Source organism: Protopterus annectens, chromosome 4.part0 (genome assembly GCF_019279795.1).
Source record: "Protopterus annectens isolate FY-2018-M chromosome 4.part0, PAN1.0, whole genome shotgun sequence".
NCBI classification, from domain to species: domain Eukaryota; kingdom Metazoa; phylum Chordata; order Ceratodontiformes; family Protopteridae; genus Protopterus; species Protopterus annectens.
In genome coordinates, this window is record NC_056733.1 from 1,436,824,136 (window position 1) to 1,436,843,651 (window position 19,516).

Below are 19,516 nucleotides of genomic sequence, written 5' to 3' on the forward strand. Positions count from 1 at the left end.
TGCAATCAAACCAGTAGAAATTGTTGATCCTGACAAAACTGTGACAGAAGGGGCAAGTATTAAAATTGCAGACAGCATAGTGTTTGTGGAAAATGATTATTCACAGTACACCAGAAATAAGGGAAGCAAATTTATCCCAGCAGTCAGGGAATGTTGAGAAGCAGGTACAAGATTCAAGCTACTGTAGCCAGCTGTCTTCAGAATATTTTTTCCTGAAGGATCAAACACATTTTTGATACAGAACAGGGTAAGGAGAAAATGCAAAAGTCTGTGCAACAAAAGCTGAGTCATCAACAGAACTGCTTATCATTCTTCTGAAAATAAAGCTCATAGAGGGACTTTGCCAGTGAAGCATTTTCTAGTGTCCCAGTGGAAATTACTTGAGAGACAGAAAAAACACAGGAGTTGACTAGAAAAATAAGGAGTACCTTGGACATGATCCAGGCTCTACTGTTGAGAGATGGAGATGAACAGGAAGAAGACCAGCAACACTGAAAGTGGTGAATAAAGATGAGATTATAAAGTATCAATCACATTTGTGAAATACGGCCTTGCAAGAAAAAGTTGCTGAGAAAGACTTTTTTGACTTTGTTAAACTTGTGGTGGACTGTAAGTATATCCCCCACTTTGTCATTAATATTTAGAAGGATGCTAAAAGGGGAAAAAGTAACTGTAAGTAAAACAGTTTTTGTTCTTAATAATATTTGTATAAAACATTTCATTATATAAACTACATGTTATATAGTAAAGCAGTTTGTGTAGTAAGTAATCAGTAGTACTTTAAATGTGGCGCTGCTGGTAATTCTTTTCAGTGATTGTTGTATGTGATAACATTATTACAATAAACAAGTAGTTTTTATAACTGTAAGAAATATAGGCTTTACAGTGTAAAAAGAGAAAAACTCAAGAAGATTGAATGTTGTAATTAAATCAAAAGGTACTTCAACAAAGTATTAGTTTAAGGGTGTGCACACTTATGCAACCAGCTTATTGTTCTTTTTTTTATTTTTCATATTTTTCCCCTAACAAATTTGTTTGTTTTTCAATTGAATTGTACAGGTTATAGGTTACATTGAAGGTGGGAAACATTTTGAAATTATTTACTGTGGTCTCATTTTTTATATCACAAAAACCTGGCATATTAACAGGGGTGTGTAAACTTTTTATATCCACTGTATAATGGGTGGTAACAATAACTTCTTGTCATAAAGCCAATGCTAACCATATTATCTTGGAACGTAAATGGCCTTACAGGTATAAAAAAAGGGTAAGAGTATTGAATTATATTAAGAAATACAGAGGGTAAATACAAATTTTGTAGAAGACACATTTGGAAAGAAATAAGTATGTGAATTTGATAAACAATGGATTTCAGTATGGATATTCAGAAGACTACCAGGGACAAAGGAAAAGGGGAGTACTTATATGAATTTCTAGAGAACCTCCAATAGTGATAAAAGAGGAAATAAAGATAATGGTAGATTTGTGGTTTTAAGGGGCTGTTGTCAAGGGAGGAGGATTATTCTGGCATGTATTTATATTCCACCAAAAACTGCTATTACATAGCTCAAGAAATTTTTGGGAGGAATAATCAGCTTTCATCTGGGAATATTACTTACAGGTGGGGGCAGGAACTTGATTTGCAACAGTGAGGCTGTATCTGGGGGACCTAGAAGGGAAAATATAACAAAAGAGGGTAGACTAAAGAAAAAAATATGAAAATATTTGTTATGGAAGATGTGAAATTAGAAGCAGGAACTCCAAGAGAATTTGCATATTATTCCTCAAGGTACAGCATGAAAATTGTATTTCAGAGGCACATGTGCATTTAATTGTGTTTAATTTGTCACAAGTGTAATGTTTTATACACCAAGTAAAGGTAATCCTAGAGTTGATATGTTCTGAATTTGATCCAGTGGAAAAATGCAATTGTGAAGGAAACTGATGAAAATCAATGATGAAATTTCTGTTGTGCGTAGTAAAAATATTAACTTTTTCAGTTTAAACAAATAAAAATTCTGTTGATTTAAAACATTGCAGTACCAGGAACCGACTTCCTTTAATGTTCTTACTTCAGTGATGGAGAATCAGCTGTCATCTTCAGTTTGAAAGTATGTCAGTATTCTAATCCAAGCAACAGCTCCAACTCTAGTATTCAGAAAAGCTTACCACTCTGCAGAAGCCTTTACTCAAAAGGCTTCCACAGCATGGTAAGCTTGAATGATTCAAAGGCCACTCTTTAACTATAGCTTCATGTTAGCAGTGACTGCAGCAAGGACAGCAGTTTTGCTGGTGAAGCCATATGCAAAAGCGACAGTCTTGAGGGAGTAACTGTTGCCGATTAGCCATGTGCTCACTACCAGAAACAGAAACATCTCAAGAATAATGCAATACAGTTATATTTCTCTCATGGAGGAAGAATGCATGCTGTCTTTTGATAGCATACACCCTGTCACCCCATGGAGTGGTTGCAGCTTGGATTACGATTACAGGTAGGTATCACAGAGGTGCGTGTGTGTGTGTGCATGCATGCACGCAATGGTGTGTGCACTGGGAAGTTTTCTTTGATGCAGTTTTGCCTTATCTCTGAACCACATAGTCTTCCTATCATGTTAATCGCCAAATCTGTGTTAGCCAATTAGCACAGGTCACCAGAATCTCTCTGAATCCCAGAGCTTGTTTTTATATAATATCATTGAGATAAGTAAGAACCAATCAGCAGCAAAGATTGAGACACTACTCCAGTTACAGAAGTTCAAGGTTCTGTATGTAAATGCATAAACCATCCACCCACAATCCCTTTTCCTGTATGGGGTCAGAGTGTCACTTCAACAGTCACAAGCATCTAGAGAAATACATTAATCCTTAGTAGAAGTTAAACACTTGTCATCCTGAACATTATGCATACTTTATATCACATAACAAGCTGTTCTTTAATTTAACATTGTTGGTGCATCATTTGCATAACTCAGAATGCTGGACTTTTATTGTTGTTATTTACCACCTACTGTGTTTTACCAATTTGCTTTTTTAATTAAACTTTTTTAGCTTACCAGTCTTTGTACGCAACTTGATGGTATTTGGAAAGAAAACAAAGGATGTGTTGTTTTATTTTCTTGGATGCAGTTTCTCAGAGAAGAAACTCTCCATTTCTTGAATATTGGCTCTTCATTACTGTTAAAGCCGTCTGAGATGAGAAGATGTTATCCTCAACCTTTGGTTTTCATGGAAACTGAACAAGCAGGTATTGCCAAGGCAGAAGATGCAGTGGGTGCAATCTGTTGTGACCCAAGAGCTGCACAAGATGTGGAATCATGGGCAAATATTCTGCCAGAAATCCTAGATTTTAACCAACATCAGAAACAAAAATGTTTCAACAATAAAATATATTCCTGCAAAATCTGCTTTTTAGCAAAACTCGGAAGTGATTGCCTATGTTTTACAAAGTGTGAACACGTGTATTGCAACAGTTGTCTGAGAGAATATTTTGAAATCCAGATTAAGGATGGTACTGTTCACTTACTCAACTGTCCAGAACCAGAGTGTCCTTCTGTTGCCACTCCAGCACAGGTAACACCTTCTGTTTTATGATTTCCAAGACAGTGATGCTCAGTGTTTACTCAAGCATGTCTTAATAGTTACATGGTAACAGAGAGCTGACTAATATTACTGTGTAAAGCTTTGTTAAAGTATAAACCATATCATATGCAGTAAAGTAAGATGTGGTCCATGCTTGTCAGCCAGCAGGACTTATATTGCAGACTATGAGTGGCCTCCAGCTTGGCATCTAAACACTTTCTCAAGCTGCTAGCCTCTTTCCTTTGTACATGATAATGGTCTGTCAAAGTAAGATTCCCATCTGAATCTCTTTTGCTTTTTGAGAAGTTTGCATTAGAGAAATCACCTCAGGCCATTATGCTCTTTCAATCATGTTTTTTTTTTTTTTTTGACGGACATTGTCTTCCATTCTTCCTCTAATTACAACATTACAATATTTTAAGTTGTTTGTGAACATTCCTGCATCTGGTTAATGAATCATATCAGACCTTTTCTTTATTTACCTGTTTGGGTAGTTATTCTGTGAACCCATCCTCGAGGCATTTATCACCTGTTGTTTGTGCATTCTAACATTACAGTTTATTTTGCTTTGCCGATGTTATTTAGCATAATGTCTTCTCATTCACATATAAAAATCGGTGTTTCAACCTTTGAGTTAGTGTTGATGCTTTTGACTTTCAAGTTAGCAAACTTCTGGTTCTTCAGACATAATTTGTAAATATCTATGCGATTTCCTCTCTAGTTATTGCTGTTCTTCTTCTTGTGGTTCTGAATATGAATAGTCCAGCATTAAAAAAGTTAACTACATGTAACATGAAATTCTGGACCAAGATACACCATCTTATGTGTTATTGGTGTGGGAGAACAGCATTTCAAACAGAAGTGTGAATTGTGGGACTCTATCAGTCCACAGACTATCAGAGACAGAATAAGGTTAGAAGGGTAGCTCTTCATCCACCCCTGACGGAGCTTAAACCTCAAGTGCTTCCTCTGGGTTAACCCCACTGGTCCCAAGGAATGAGCATGAGTCTTAGGATTCTGATTAACATAAGGATAGAGATGAAGAACGGGATAAAAAGAAGACACATAAAACTGGCAGAAGTTACAATCATGGGGAGTCTTCTCCAGCTCCATTTCACAGAATGCATAGGATGAAGGATTATTTTGCCTCTACTTCTACTCTGCCACTTATGGAATTTCCAAGTTGCCAGTCAAACTTTTTGATGCACCTGAACATTACCTGCCAAACCTTTTTAGACAAGATCATATTCCTTCTGTTTCAGACTTAGAGGTCAGAGTAGAAGTCCAGGTATGTTAAGTCTTTCAAAAAGACTTTGTGTTGCTATTGTTGGCAGTTATGAAAATATGATGAGCCTTTATAAAGGGTCAGCAGCAAATGTTTTTTCCCTCTTCCCCCTTTGATACCAGGGCAGACAGAGAGACTCCTTACTTACATTCCTTTTCTGCCTTATCATCTAGCTGACTTCTTTGGCTCCTATTTTGGCACTGATTCTCATGAGGTCGATGAGGAACCTTCAGTTGCCAATGTCTTCAAGGTTAACAGTGCCATTGATGTCAATAGCTCTGATGCTGATTCTGTTGGCACATGAATTTTTGTGGTCTCTAGATTCAAGGTCAACCATTAAGGGTCCTTCAAAAGGACAGATGGCCTGAGGGACTCAGACAGGACCATTTTCATGTATCTGGACCAGGTCAGGTATATTCATGCTCCTCAGATCTCTCCCTTCCAAGATGAAGTAAAAATCATAAGTGCAAAAGAAGATGCCTGTACTCCTCAGTGGAGACTCTCATCCCAGATTTATGTAAAAGGAATGGTGCTGATTACTCAGCATCCATACAGATGACTCCAAGTTTGGGAAAATATTAGAAATAATAAGGCAGAAAATGGGATGTCCTTCAAATACTATGTCTTCTTCAAAGAAGATACTACAAGCTGACTTTTGGACCTCTCAACCATGTTTGTGGGTGGGCTCCTTGTAGGAAGAGGGTGTGTCTTTTGGTCAGGACTACACAGAAAGTTCCCAAAACAGTGATGTGTGTTCTGAGGAGGCCAAACACCCTCCTCTGGCCTCCTAAGTCTCCTAAGTATTGACTAGCTAGGTAAAGACTTCCATGCCTGACTGTTTTGATGATTTGGCTGTTCTTAAAAAGGGTCCTACTTTAAAGCATTCTGTTATGCATGTCCAGATAGACAGTCCAGAGAGATGGACAGATTTAGAAACATGTTTATCTTCCACATTGACAGTGAAGGCAGTAACTCAGTGTTATACATGTTTCACTTCCAATAGGAGCTGGCCTGTAAGATGCCTCCAGTGTTTCCAGAGACATGCGTCTGGAGCGTTTCTCCCCAGGCCTCCACTGAAAATGGGCTATGTTCCAGTCGGACTTTCCTGGCAAGCAAATGTTAAATAAATAAATGTCCCATTCACTGAAAGAGTTGCATTACAGACATATAAAGATTAAGATACAGTCACAATTGTCAGCTATGTTTTCTGTGTCAGATGTCACCATGTGACTATCTCATGACTCAGCGAATTGTATAGCTAGGTTATTTTGTTGAATATTCTGAGGTATCCTTCCTTTAACAGAGCTTTCCTTTAATGACCAATAGTTAAATAAAAAGTTGAAAACTTGGAGAAGGTAGGAAGACATTCAGACTGTAGAACACACCATTTTATGTACACAGAAAAGTCCATATGAGTCATGGTACAAGGGCACCCAACAGCAGCAAGGCAGTCAAACTTCTAAAAGGCACGATTGAGGCTGTAGAAACTTCTAGAATGGATGCAAGCCTAGAGCAAAAATAATCAGTTTCATCAGGGATTCCATGTTGTCCTTTTTGGGTCGGCAATCTAATCCCTAAGGAGGCAGTCGAGGGTCATCTGTCCCCTTTACTTAGATGTGTAGCTGGTTGTCATGCATGACAACTAGTTCAGACTTTAATAACCAGAGGGTTCACGATTCCTTTCTTCACTACTCCCAGTCCCTCTCCTTCCCATTTCCAAACATCCCACTCTCTCAAAAGAGTGCAGCAAGAAAATAGATGTTAAGCCTCATCAGCAAAAGAACCATCTAAGAGGTCCCTCTGACCTGAAAAGATCCAGTTATTATTCCAGATTCTTTTTAGTTACAAAAAAAGACAAAAGATAAAGCTATTTTTTGGCCTTAAGAAGTCTAAACAAGTTTATTCCCAAATGATCTTTCCAGATTGTTAGCAAACAGTCTATGAATTTTCCACACATACAAATAGGAGCCAGTCATTGTCAATTCTAAACCCTTCTGTTCATCCTCAAGGTGAGTACCATATGAATGTCTGTGGCTGCCATGAAACTGAGTCTACAAGGAAATGTTTCCTTATCTGAATCATGAGATCCTAACAATACAGCTTTAGATAAATTAGTTGCAGCTCAACCATCTCGTTTGATTTTTTCCAGTTTTTCAGAATAATAGTGAGTACTGCAAAGTCCCATTTGCAGCCCTCATAAAAGCTAAACTTTACAGGGTATACATTAGACATGATGTCCAGCAAAGCACATCTTCCTTCAGATAGAATTCTTCCACTGCAGATTGTAGGATTGTAGTGTCCCAGCTTCTTCACTCTTAATCAGCCGCAACAGTTCTGTATCCCAGCGCACTGCCCAGTGGCAGCTGAAATTTACATGGTTCTTCATGTGAAATTTCACGAGTCTTCCAGTAGACTCTCAAAGTCCAATGGTCTTGGGTAACATTTCCCATCTCTTATCCCATAATGATTTTTTCAGATATGCAAAATTAATTTATGATGGTGGCTTTGTAGTCCAAATCTTACTGTGGGCAGTTATTTCTACATCCCCACATTAGTACTGACTGCCATCATGGATACCTTTGCCCTAGGGTAAGCGGGAACAATGCAGGATGTCCAAGGTGTATGGTCACAGATGAGACCAGTCAGTACATCATTATTTTGGAGATGGAGGCACTTCTGCTTACTCTGCAGGCATTCCAGGATTCCCCACCCCAAGGTGCAGCTACCACCCACAGCAGTAACATGATGGAAGTTTGGTACATCAACAGAGGAACTCACTTCCACCTCCTCTGTTGAGAAGAGGTGAGGCTGTGGAAATATACCAACAGGTTTTATTTTTGATAAACATTCATGTTCCAAGGGAATAGACAGGCTCAAACACTTCTTCCTAATGTCTGATAAGCGGTTCCTCAGTTCATTGGTATTATGGACGTTATTTTGCTTCTGGGGGAAGCCTTGATGCAACATCTTTATATCAGAAACCATTTCTAAATACAGAAACTTATTTTCTATGTTCTCCCAAATGGAGGGAATATCCCTGGGATACTGTCATCCAGAAATTACCTCCAGGTCTCCTTTACATGTCCCCATGTTATTCCTTATTTCCAAATAATTCATATAACCAAGTAGAACAAATCCTGAGTCAGTATCATAGCCCCATTGTGGTGTCAATGACCATGGTTCCATCTGCTGTAACCTCATCTTCTGTGCTGGCCTCTGTGCCTGAAGCTTTCCAGAATCCTGCTGACTTACTCTCAAGCAAACTTACCCAGATGTTCACTTCTTTCATTAAAATCTAATCTAGTTCCAGTAATGACGAGGGTCTCCTCTTACCTGCTTAGCGTAGTTCAAATCCTTACTTATCCCCAGAGGCCTAATAGTGGAAAACATACAGAAGCAAATGGACACATGTTTCTGTCTGGAGAACTTTCAGTCAGACCCATTTACATTTCCACTATCTGCAGTTTTAGATTGCCTTTCTTAGATGTTTGATACAGATGTAGATTACTGTTCTATAAAAGTACATCTTGCTGCCATATCCAACCTCCAGAAGGATCCAACACTTTATCTATTGTTTCATTAAATGTTTGCAAAGCTTTCTTGAGAACTGCTGTCCTGATCAGACTTTCTGTAAAGGATAACATCCCTCCATAGGACTTGTATTTCATTTTAGAGAAGTTAACCATTTTTAATTTCTCCAAGTCTTTTGGGTTTCTAATTCCATAATGGGAATAGACACCATTCCTAAGTCAAAGTATGATTAAAGTTCATGAAATTAGTATAGTTTCAATTTTTGATGTTAGCCAGAAGTGCTCTTGACAGCACCCATAATGTGCCCAGTAATGACTCCTTCAACAATTCATATGGAGTTACATATATCAGTACCATATCTAAGTCTGATTGTAAATACTTTTTAATAAGAGCCATTGCTCCTACTACTCTTGGAACTGTTTGGGTGTCCTTCTTCCACACTGCCCTCATTTCTGCCTGCAGATCCTCATATTTTATGACTTTGTGTCTCTTTCTACGTAAGATACTGTAGTCAGTGGGTGTAGAAACATACATGTCAACCTGGAAACATCAAAAATCTGGACAAAGCCCATGAAAAATAGATACAAATCTGCATTATGATTAACATACAATTTGCATACAAAATTATGTAGCCCCACCCACCCCAATGGAATTGTGGGATACCAACTTTTAAATGCAAACTGAAGAACAACAACCAAAATATGATCATGAAACACAAAATAAGAACAACAATATTGTTTTATTTATATTAATATCTGAACTTGTGCAAAACTAAAATACAATATTCTTTTAGAAAAATAACACTGGGAGAGGCTGCACTTGCCTTCACCTTTTTTAAATAACATAAAATATAAACCACAGAACAAGTTATTTATATATTGTTAATTATATAACACAGAACTTTGAACTTGTATAAAACTAAAATAAAGTTCTCTTATATAAAAATAAAATTTACTGTCTTGTACTAACTAGTCTACTTACTTACTACTACTACACACACACACACACACACACACACACACACACACACACACACACACACACACACACAAAAAAAAATTCTAACAAGTACTACACTGACTGGTGTAAAATTTAAATAAATAAAAATTAAATAAGGCCTGGAATCTGGATTCTAAACTTGTATAAATAAAACTTAAATAAATACAAAATTACAAATTAAATTTTTACCTGTTAACTTACTAACTTGTGTGGAGTCTGCATGTCCTCCCCGTGGTCGAGTGGCGTTCGAAAGACATGCGTGAATGGGCGTGCCTTCACTGAAGGTTGGGCGTCAGGCTGGCAACTCAGCACCATAAAAAAAAATCTACTGCCAATCATTAGCGGACTGGAGTTCCGCTGTGGCGACCCTAACCGGGAAAAGCCAGAAAGACAAACAACCTGTTAACTTGCTAACTAGTGAAATACAAGTAAACTCATTCACAGGCTGGCTCACACAGACTTAAAATATCAACCAAATAAAATAACCAACCATTTTCTTTTTAAAATACTCAGTCCCAATCTCACAGTGACAGATCATGGATTACTTCCTCTTGCTTTTTACTTTCTGCACTTTCCATCCTCCACCACTACCTAAGTGTACTGTGTTATCTTCTGTCTTTTTGAGGGCAAAGCAAAATAGTCACTGACTCGCTCTAGATCTCATTTGGCTTGGCTGTTGGCTTTAAAGTTTAAGTTTATACATGGGAGAGAGACATTCATTGACAAGACCAGACCATCTCATTTGTTTTATATGTTTTATTATGTAGTTCAGTATGTCATTTTATATTTGTCATCATTTATTTATTTCATTTATCTCTCTGTGTGTAGTCAGTGACAAGTGTAGCTACTGTGTGCTACAAGGAAGGAGCTCAGGCCAGGGCTCAGGCTATAATTATGCTAAACTAAATGCCAGTAAGGTATGGAAAAGTTTAATAACGATGACTGTGGGTGAAAAAGGATAATTTAATGCATTTATTTTGGAAGACGGGAAGGGAGTTCTTTTCTTCTATCACTGAATGTGTATGCAATGTATGTACGTACTATGTTGATGTTTTTGTTTGTACTACTTGCTGAGGTCAGACACAACAGGTCTCAGCACAAAGCCACAAACTGAGTGACTAACATTAAAGTGATGTACGTCTCTGAACTGAGATGACACTCCATGTATTCTTCTACAAAACATGGCATCAGCACTACATCAGAAAACACCTAAAGCATAACTTATTTCTGTTTCACACTTAACACACTTATGACGGTCTATACTCTAGTCATTTCTTGTTACTGCAGAAAGTTGCAAACACTGTGCAAGAACACATACATTATCCCTTCCAATTCTTGAACAGCAAAAACAGTACCATCATTTCTTAAAGAATGAGAACTACCAATTTTGGACAACAAAATGTTTCTGCAGACTTTGTGCATTATCACTGGACTAGGTTTGCATACACACAAAATGTCTCCCTCAAAGTTTACAGATGTTTAAGCACTGACATGTAACCATGTAAATGGAACCTGCTGGATGTGATAGGACTATCATTTACTGTTTCTGTCTTAAAAGACTGCATTTTTTTAATGTAAGAGCATTCTGCCCTGCAGTCTTGGCTATTACTATCCTACCAGCAAGCTTTGCATTCCCTTAACCTCTATGTGATCTTACGGTATTTTGCAATACAGGCCCTTTCGTGACATAAGCATAATGTACAGTATTATTAACGTATTACGATGACTACACACACACACACACACACACACACACACACACAAAGAGGGGAAAAAACTTCCTTCCCCTTCTAAAAGAAAAAAAAACATTGAGCTTGTGTTTGTCTGAGAGGTGTGTTTCCTAAGGCTGCCTCTCCTCATTTCTCTGTCACTTAAACTCAGTGGTCACACACAACCACCCACTATCTCTAGGGGCTCATACCTTCCTCACTTGGTTTCTCATGACAACCCATTCTGAGCAAGTTAATATGGGGAAAGTTTGGTAGTACTACAGCAGGAACAATACAATCTGTACAGCTAAATTCAGTGTAATAATCACAACATGTAATCTTTTGTTAAACTCAACACCAGAGTTAGCTACCCACTGTTAATATTCTGGTCATTCCTGGAATTAACTGCATATAATACTTTTTGGCTCCCATGTGACAAGTCTCCTTCACCACTTCTTTCCCCTTAAAAGTAAAACAAGGCTTGAAAGCCAAGTACCACTCCTTGTAACACTACCTGGTGGTAAAACAAAATTAAACTGGGTACTTTTGTTGCAAAACAAAGAGAAAGCAGGGAGATGCAGAGCGGAGGTGCTTATAGACTTTTTATAAATAAGTAACTTTCCCAACACACCCTTCCCAAGTTAGTGAACAGTTCAAATTCTTACAAGAAATGACCACAAACAAAAGTTCAAACTGTCATACTCTAATAAAGAAGACAACCTGACTTCGTCCCATTTGATGAATTTACTGCCTTTTTTCAATGTGTCGCGAACAGTGACCAGTTTGAGTTGCAAAGCGTGGAGTCGTCCTAATGAATGAAGTTAAGTGAACCAGCAGCAGCCCTGCCCCGTCAGCTGAAATCTGACAGGCTGCTCACAAAACTGACATCACCACGCATGCCTCCGCGTGATGACGTCAGTAAAAAAAAAAGGCAGGAATATTTTTTTTAAAAAGCCAGGAAATTTGGAAATTAAGGGGTGCCACTCAAGAATCGTGGCACCCCATTAATTTGGACCTCAAAACCGGTAAACCGAGAAATTCGATACGGTTGAGAGGTATGTGTAGAAATTAAAATTTGTTTTGAGCCTGAAGTTTAAAGAGATTTGAAATACCTGTATTGGAAGACTATTTCTAGTGGTTATTCCTTGTGTTAGGAAAAAAAATGTGAAATAGGCCTAATGTGCCTCCATATTTCATCATCCATAAGGACAGAGTGTCATTACAGACTAATACTTCCTTGGTGCCTAAAGTAGCCACTGAGACAAATCTTAATGTATAAATCAGTTGAAGTGTATCTTTTTCCTAACAAAGGGGAATATCAGTTACTTTGTATGAATACACAAGAACAGCTCAGAGTTGATGTGCAGAGAACCAAGTCAAATAGCAAAGTTCATGTTTTGCCTCTATTTCCACACAAATAATTACCAAGGTTGTTAAAAGTACCTAACATGGCTTAACTATACAATATGAAATTTTGAATGAAAACTGCAATCATCAGCCATAGCAATGGTTTCCTGTTAGACATTTGCATATATAGTACTTGTACAGCTGCAACCTGGGCTTCACTGAATACTTTCACAAGACCTAAAAGGCTGGATGTGTTCTCTAGGTCTGTGTCTTCTTTTGGAGCCATAGTGATCAGAATAATATTTCCATGCTGACCTTTGAGAAGGATAAGCTTCAGTCTATGTTGTGTTGAATGATGAGGATGGACCTCCTCATATGAGATATAAAAGTTATGCATTTATCTTATCAGTAGATCTGGATGAGCAGGTAAGTGGTAATGAACGCACCCACTTTTCTTTCCCTGCTTCATGACACAGATGGACTGGGTTATTATCACTCACACTGCTTTTTTGGTGTGCTCTGTTTTTATTGGCATGCCTGAGATCTGAAGAGGAAGTTGGTTTAAAGAGTATTGTGGGCAAAGACAAGACTGATGTAAACATTTTGGTGGCCCCAACATGGATTGTGCTACCACAGTATTCAGTAGCTCTCACCTAATCAACCCCAGCCACAACTATCCCTTCTACTTATCCACCCCCCCCATCAACAATACCGTCTCAGTCTCTGCCTTCCCTTTCCCTCCTATACCATTTGATCCGTTTCTTCCACTTTTTCAGTGCATACAATTTTCTTTACTTTAGGTGACCATGCAATACTTACCCCCTCACAAAATATGACGTGTACTCGGTAGCCAAAATATGATAAAAGAAGCTAGCACACTACAAAGTACACATAATCTTCTGTTAGTTTAATGCAGAACAAAACAGGAAAAAAATCATCCCATGTCAAACTTCAATACTACTTTCAGTTTTTTTATACATGCAGACAAAATAAAGCAGTAATACGTTAGCTACAAGCAGTCAAGTCACTAAATACACTGTGGTTATTTCTGAATAGGACAGCTATTGAATCATTGTTTCACATTAATAAGTTTTAATATGTGAATGGCTGGTAGGATCAGCTTTATAGTTTTTGAAACCCCTGCAGAATTAACAAGGCTGTGTGGCCAAAACAGTTTAAATTAAAGCAGCACATGCATTGCAGGTGTAAAGAACTCAGACTGCACCTCCTAGAAAACAAAAGATTTGGGGAGCAGAAATAACAAAATCAGTGTGTCCCACAGAAGGACTAATGGGTGGAGATTTCAGCACAATTAGGTAAACTGGGAAGTCTAGGAGGATTAACAAAGTTAGACTCTTAACATAACGAACTTGTAAAGGATGGCAAGAACTTTTAAATGGGTCTTCTTAAAGGTGATTATGGCTAGGCCTCTTATGGTTCCTGTGATCGTGTGCCTGGTATTGTTCCTATGAACTGAAACTGTGGGTCCCAACCAGATTAATAGAGTCAGACTGGTCAGGGAAAGTGGTTTAGAGGGCCCAGTGAAGCAAAAAGAAAGCCAGATGGCCTTAGTAAGAATAACAGAATCAGCATTAGCAGTCAGGTGAGCCTCTTGTGGAATTAATGGAGTCAAAGGATCACCAGTAGCATGACATTAAATTAACTGGGCCACCTGTCATAATTAACCTACAGGATTGCTTCGTACTCATTTTTTCTCATTCTGTTTGGAAAACTGAAAGTCATTTGGGAAAACAATTTTATGGACTTGAATACTGGAGTTTCTAAAGTCACAGCCTCAGGACGTACAGTTTGTTCAAACATCACTTCAGTGTAATGTGATTGTGTCTGAGGAGGATTACAAAAAATATATGATAAATCCTAGAGACAGTATAGTGGATTAGTGAAAGTGTGCTGGGCCCTTAATCCAGAAGTCAAAAGACTGAAACTGCCCCATGTAATTGAAAGTGGAAAGAAGCTTATAACACCAGTCAGGTTTGTGTGGCAGCTGGCAAAGAAGATTAAGGCTGTGGGCTGATAACAAGCTACTTCCTGTGGTACAGGGTTTGATTCCTTCAGCCTTCATTTTCCTGTGTGACCTTGAGTAAGTCGCTTGACTAGACAGTGCTTTTGGATATTTGGGAATTTGGGCTAGGCTTATTAATGGTCTACTGGATGGTATGCCCAGTAATTACCTGTGAAGCTATATTTTCTGCAGTGTTGAGAAGAGGCACCCATTTACATAATAAGATTAGCATCGCATGGAGGGATGGAGTAGGCAGGACAAAGGATGCAGCAAAAGGTGTTGCTTTTCATTTTTTTTTTTTTTTACCTGTTCCTAAGGGACAATCTTATTAGAAGATTAAGGTGTGCTCATTAGTTTTAGTGGGAAAAGTACCCAATAGCAGGGATTCAGCTGTCAAAAGGCATAGATCTCAATGTCTTTCTTCAAATATTGGGGCAAAGCTAAAAATAGTGGGAATAAATATCCAAAATCAGGAACATTTTTAAACGTTACTGTAATTTACTTTAACCCGCGGTGGTGGTGCTGCGGTAGCATTGTCGCCTCACAGTAAGACGCTGTCCGGTTCGATTCTCAGCTAGAGCATCTTCTGCGTGGAGACATGCGTGAATGGGCATACCTTCGTTGAAGGTTGTGCATCAGGGCTGGTAACTTGGCATGTAAAAATCAACTACGAATCATTAGCGGACCGGAGTTCCGCTGTGGCAACCCCTAACCGGGAAACGCCGAAAGACACAACAACAACAACAACAACAACTGTAATTTACTTTAAAAGATTAGTGGAATAACACCTTTTGCATCAACATATATTTTTGAACAATAAGTATGAAAATCTAATGTGTGGCATCATTGACTGACTGACTGTAATCCTTAATGATTTATCAGAAAATCAAGACATTTACAAGGGACACAACAAAATATGAAGCAACTCAGGGACATTCTGCAATATCTTTTACAGTTGACAGGTATATAAGGGGACCATATTAGTGATAATATATAGGGTATATAGATAGTTAATATAAATAGGGATGGGAGGTTGCCATAATAGTTAAGGTAGTTACCTTACAGACATAAGGTTCAATGTTTGATTCTCACATGGGGGTAATTGGCTAAGCTTAAAAAGGCCCACAAGGGCAGTTAGCCTAGTACTAATCTATTAACCTATAAAAGATATAATGAAGTCATGAAACCTGCTATTTGACAAAAGATATACCTTTGCAATGAAGTCCATCACTACAACCAGAGATATATTTGAATTTTAAAGGAGACGTAGCTGTACCATTTCATGGAATTCTTTGTCCTACCACAGTTATCACCCACTTAACTTAACAGATACGTTAAAATTTGTGCTAGTTTTGTTGGCTTGACAGACATAACAAGCTATCAAAATAAGATAATTTGCTATAGTTAGGGGCTCCCCAGTACATGAACAAACCTGATCAAAAATGAATATTTTGAGTGTCACTCTGAACCCATGAATGACAGTTTAATGTACCCTGCACATCATTGCACTAGCCTCAAATATCACCCTGGCATAGGAGAGGCATAGTATAATACCATCTGTCCATGAAGCTTGAAGGGAAGGACGGTGACAGAGTACTGTTGAAATGTAGTTACAAATACAGCACAGAGGAAAATGTTTCCATATCTACTCTTTCTTGTCTGTTTTATCCCTGTTGTCCCAAATAAAGATGTCATCTGGGTACCGGGTGTATAACTCACATGTTTTAAAGTGTTCAGAATGTATTAAATATTTTTCTCCCACTGTATCATTATGATGTTAACAAAGAGGCCCCCAAGTAGTGGGGTTCATGGAATTCATTAACAATACTACCGAATTTTTTAAATTTCCATACGAATGCAACAATTCCAGTATTGCATATTTAGATGTCTGCCTTATGAAGGATATGACAGTAGGGAAATACATTTCTGGAATATATGGAAAGCCAACACATTCTAGCACCTACCTCCATTACACTAGTTCATATCCACAGACACAAAAGCATGCAGTAGTAAAAGGGCACTTCGTCCGAGCTGCCCATATGACTTCCATGTTTGAAGACTTCCTAGATGAGTGTGTGAACTTTAAAAACATGTTCCTGGCTGGAGAATATCCAAATTGGTTCATTGATAAATTGATGTATGAAGTCATAAATAAAAGACAAATCAATTTTTATAGAACCATACTGGACACCGAGAACAGACCAAACATTCATGCCATAAGTATGAATGAAAACACTTTTGAAATGAGCACCAGTAATAGGCTTCATGAAACTGAAATGGCACTCACTGTACTTAGTAGTAACAACAACATTCATTGTTCATCTCATTCTACACACGCATATTCAGGAACTCATTTGCTACTTTTAACACAGACTAAAGTACTATGATTAAGGGTGTCATAGAAAAAAAATGTGTCTGTGTTGGGAGATGACAAATCAGTCTACAGATTATTTATAGAAAAGGAATTAACTCAACTTAAAACTTATTTGAATGTTCCAATATAGAGATTAAAAAGGTAAACAGACCCACAAAAATGAACAAATGTGGCAGCACATTTGGGTGTGTGAGACTTGTAAAATAAAGGACAACACTTTGCACATAAGAAGAGCATATAACTGAAACATCAAAGGTGGTATACGCTGACTTACGCCAGGAGGTATTACTACATATGGAAGAATAAACATAGATTCAGGGATCGTATTTATAAACACCTATATGATATCAGAAGAAGTAATGAAAAAATGCATTAGCCAAACATCTCAAGGAACATCTCAGTCATAGTTTTAAATTTGTGGTAATAGAACAAGTAGAGAAAAAAATACAGGGAGGCCCTTGGCAATTGTTACTCGAAAGTTATACTGGCAACTAAACCTGAATGCTAGAGTATAGCTGGGCCTTAATAAACAAACATCTGTCAGTTGTCTATTAAAATGAAAAGCTTTAGACAGGTAGCTATAAAATTATAAGAAATATTTTTAGTATGACATGCATTTTTTTCTGTACAATGATTTAAAAGAACTGTACCTGAACTTTACATATAAATGCTTAAAAACAATATTCGGTTCTTACGTATTATTGGAACCACATTTCCCACGAACAGGAATTTGGCTGTTATGCATCTTCCAATGTTATAAACAATGATCAGGAGACTGTTACAGGCCTAACCCATCATTGCGGTATTTGTGGTCTGTAACAGTCTCCTGATCCGTTTTCTTTTGTCAATGTCACAGAATACTAAACACTTTAGAAAACTCTTTTCAGGTAACATACATACTTTTGCTACAGCATAAACACTTTAGACAACCCTTTTCAGTTGACGGAAGGCACTATGTCTTAAGAATAAACTTGATATTTGACTAGAGATGGCCTTGAAGTGTACTGCAGGAGAAAACAGTTTAACTTTGCCCGTATTTTTCAAGGGAGATATTTAGTTAAACTGAATATGCTTGCTGAAAGTAGGAGCATTTTCTTTAAGATTGTGCAAAAGTCTGACAACTTATGGATGTTTGTTCAGGTTATTTCAAAACTAGTGTGTACTTACTAGGTAAGCTGATGCAGTGAACCTTAAGCACTCTTAACTTGTACAATTCACAGAAATGTATTGAGTTTATAAGCGTGTTATTTAACTAGAACAGCTGTTATAGTATGCTTATGCCTAGTAAATTATGCTGAAAGCTATGCAAATGAGGTAAATTTGCAATCCAGGAAACACTAACCTGTCCGTGGAAGAGTAGAGTTATTTGCAGAAATGTACTCCGTTATTAACGGAGTACAGTTCTGCAAATAGCAAAATGGAGCTATGACAGCTCCAAATAAAGGATCCATCCAGTTGAGGAAGCATGCCAATGGCCAAATATAAGGCCATTGGCATTTTGATCTGTTGAAAATTAATAAAAATCAATTTTTATTTTTTTTTCCGATGTTTAAGCGTAGGGCAGCGGCGCTTTAAAAACCAGAAAATAAAAAAAAAAGCCAAAAATAGGCATTCTTATTAAAAATATTCTTCTGCCATGCAGGTGAATGGCAGGCTGAAGACAACATGGCTACTGAGTAGAGGTTGCTATGGGGGGAAGCTCAGTTTGAGAGATGTAACCAAGCATTAGTAGGCAATCCTATGCAAATGAGGATAAGGATAGTGAATCCCAATTTTCCCTGGCATGTGAGCCATGTCCCTTGAGTGTAAGTGTAGGAGTAGGGGAGTAGTAGAGTAGAAGATAGGTGACATCATGAGGGGGTATGTATGAAAGACTGTAAGTTCATTGGAGCAGAGTGGCTTGTGTTTGCTGTGAGTTACTCAGAATTGGAAGAGGTGTGTCTACAGTTGTCTTAACTGAAACCCAGACACTGAAGGTGTACGCCGTGGAAATCACTGAATTTTCTTGCAAACGTGCTTAAACCGTGTGCGCGCATGTGCACGCCTGTAAACCCGTCTAAGGCTGTGTGTGCACCCGCCTAAGCCTGTGTGCATGTGTTTGCGCTTGTTTGCATGGCGCTGCCCCCTGTGGAAACAGAAAGGGAAAAGGAAGGAAAAGAAGTAGTAGGAAGTTAACCAAGGAGAACTAGCAGAGCTGCCAGGTGAAATCAATCAAAATCAGCCAATTATGCAGGCAGTACAATAGCCCAGCCCAGCCCAGCACTTAAAACTCTGCAAACAACATTCCCCCATGTTTTTCTCAGAAAAACTGCAACACTGCAGTATACAAAGAGAGTGAAAACTTAAAAAGCTTAACTCAGACAAAAAAATGTTAGGGGCTGCCATTGCTATTATAAGCAACATGTGCAAGATGCTGAGGGTGGTGCCATTGCAAATGCTGCTGAGCAACCCACAGTGAGGAGATGGAGAAGAGTGTACAGACCCAGGGTAACCTGCCCGGGGCTACATGAGCTGGAGATAGTGGAGCGCTATAGAGTGGACAGAGACCTCCTGCAGCAAATTGTTGAGCTGTGCAGGCCACGCCTCACACACAGAACCAACAGAGGGGAACCCATCCCAGTGGAAACCAAGGTATGTGTTGGCCTAAGAATACTAGCAACAGGTATCTT

At 38.2% G+C, this 19,516-nt stretch overlaps 1 protein-coding gene across 3 annotated transcripts in view; it reads left to right on the plus strand.

Moving 5' to 3' along the window:
• LOC122799897 (E3 ubiquitin-protein ligase RNF14-like) overlaps positions 1-19,516 on the plus strand; it is a 1,216,993-nt gene that overhangs the window by 207,548 nt on the left and 989,929 nt on the right. For 2 of the 3 annotated variants that reach the window (XM_044069279.1, XM_044069280.1), the window contains exon 4: positions 3,049-3,570. The exons of the other annotated variant lie outside the window; for it this stretch is intronic. In XM_044069279.1, the coding sequence (XP_043925214.1) occupies positions 3,049-3,570 (522 nt within the window). The remainder of the gene's footprint in view (positions 1-3,048; positions 3,571-19,516) is intronic. 3 annotated transcript variants of the gene reach the window in all.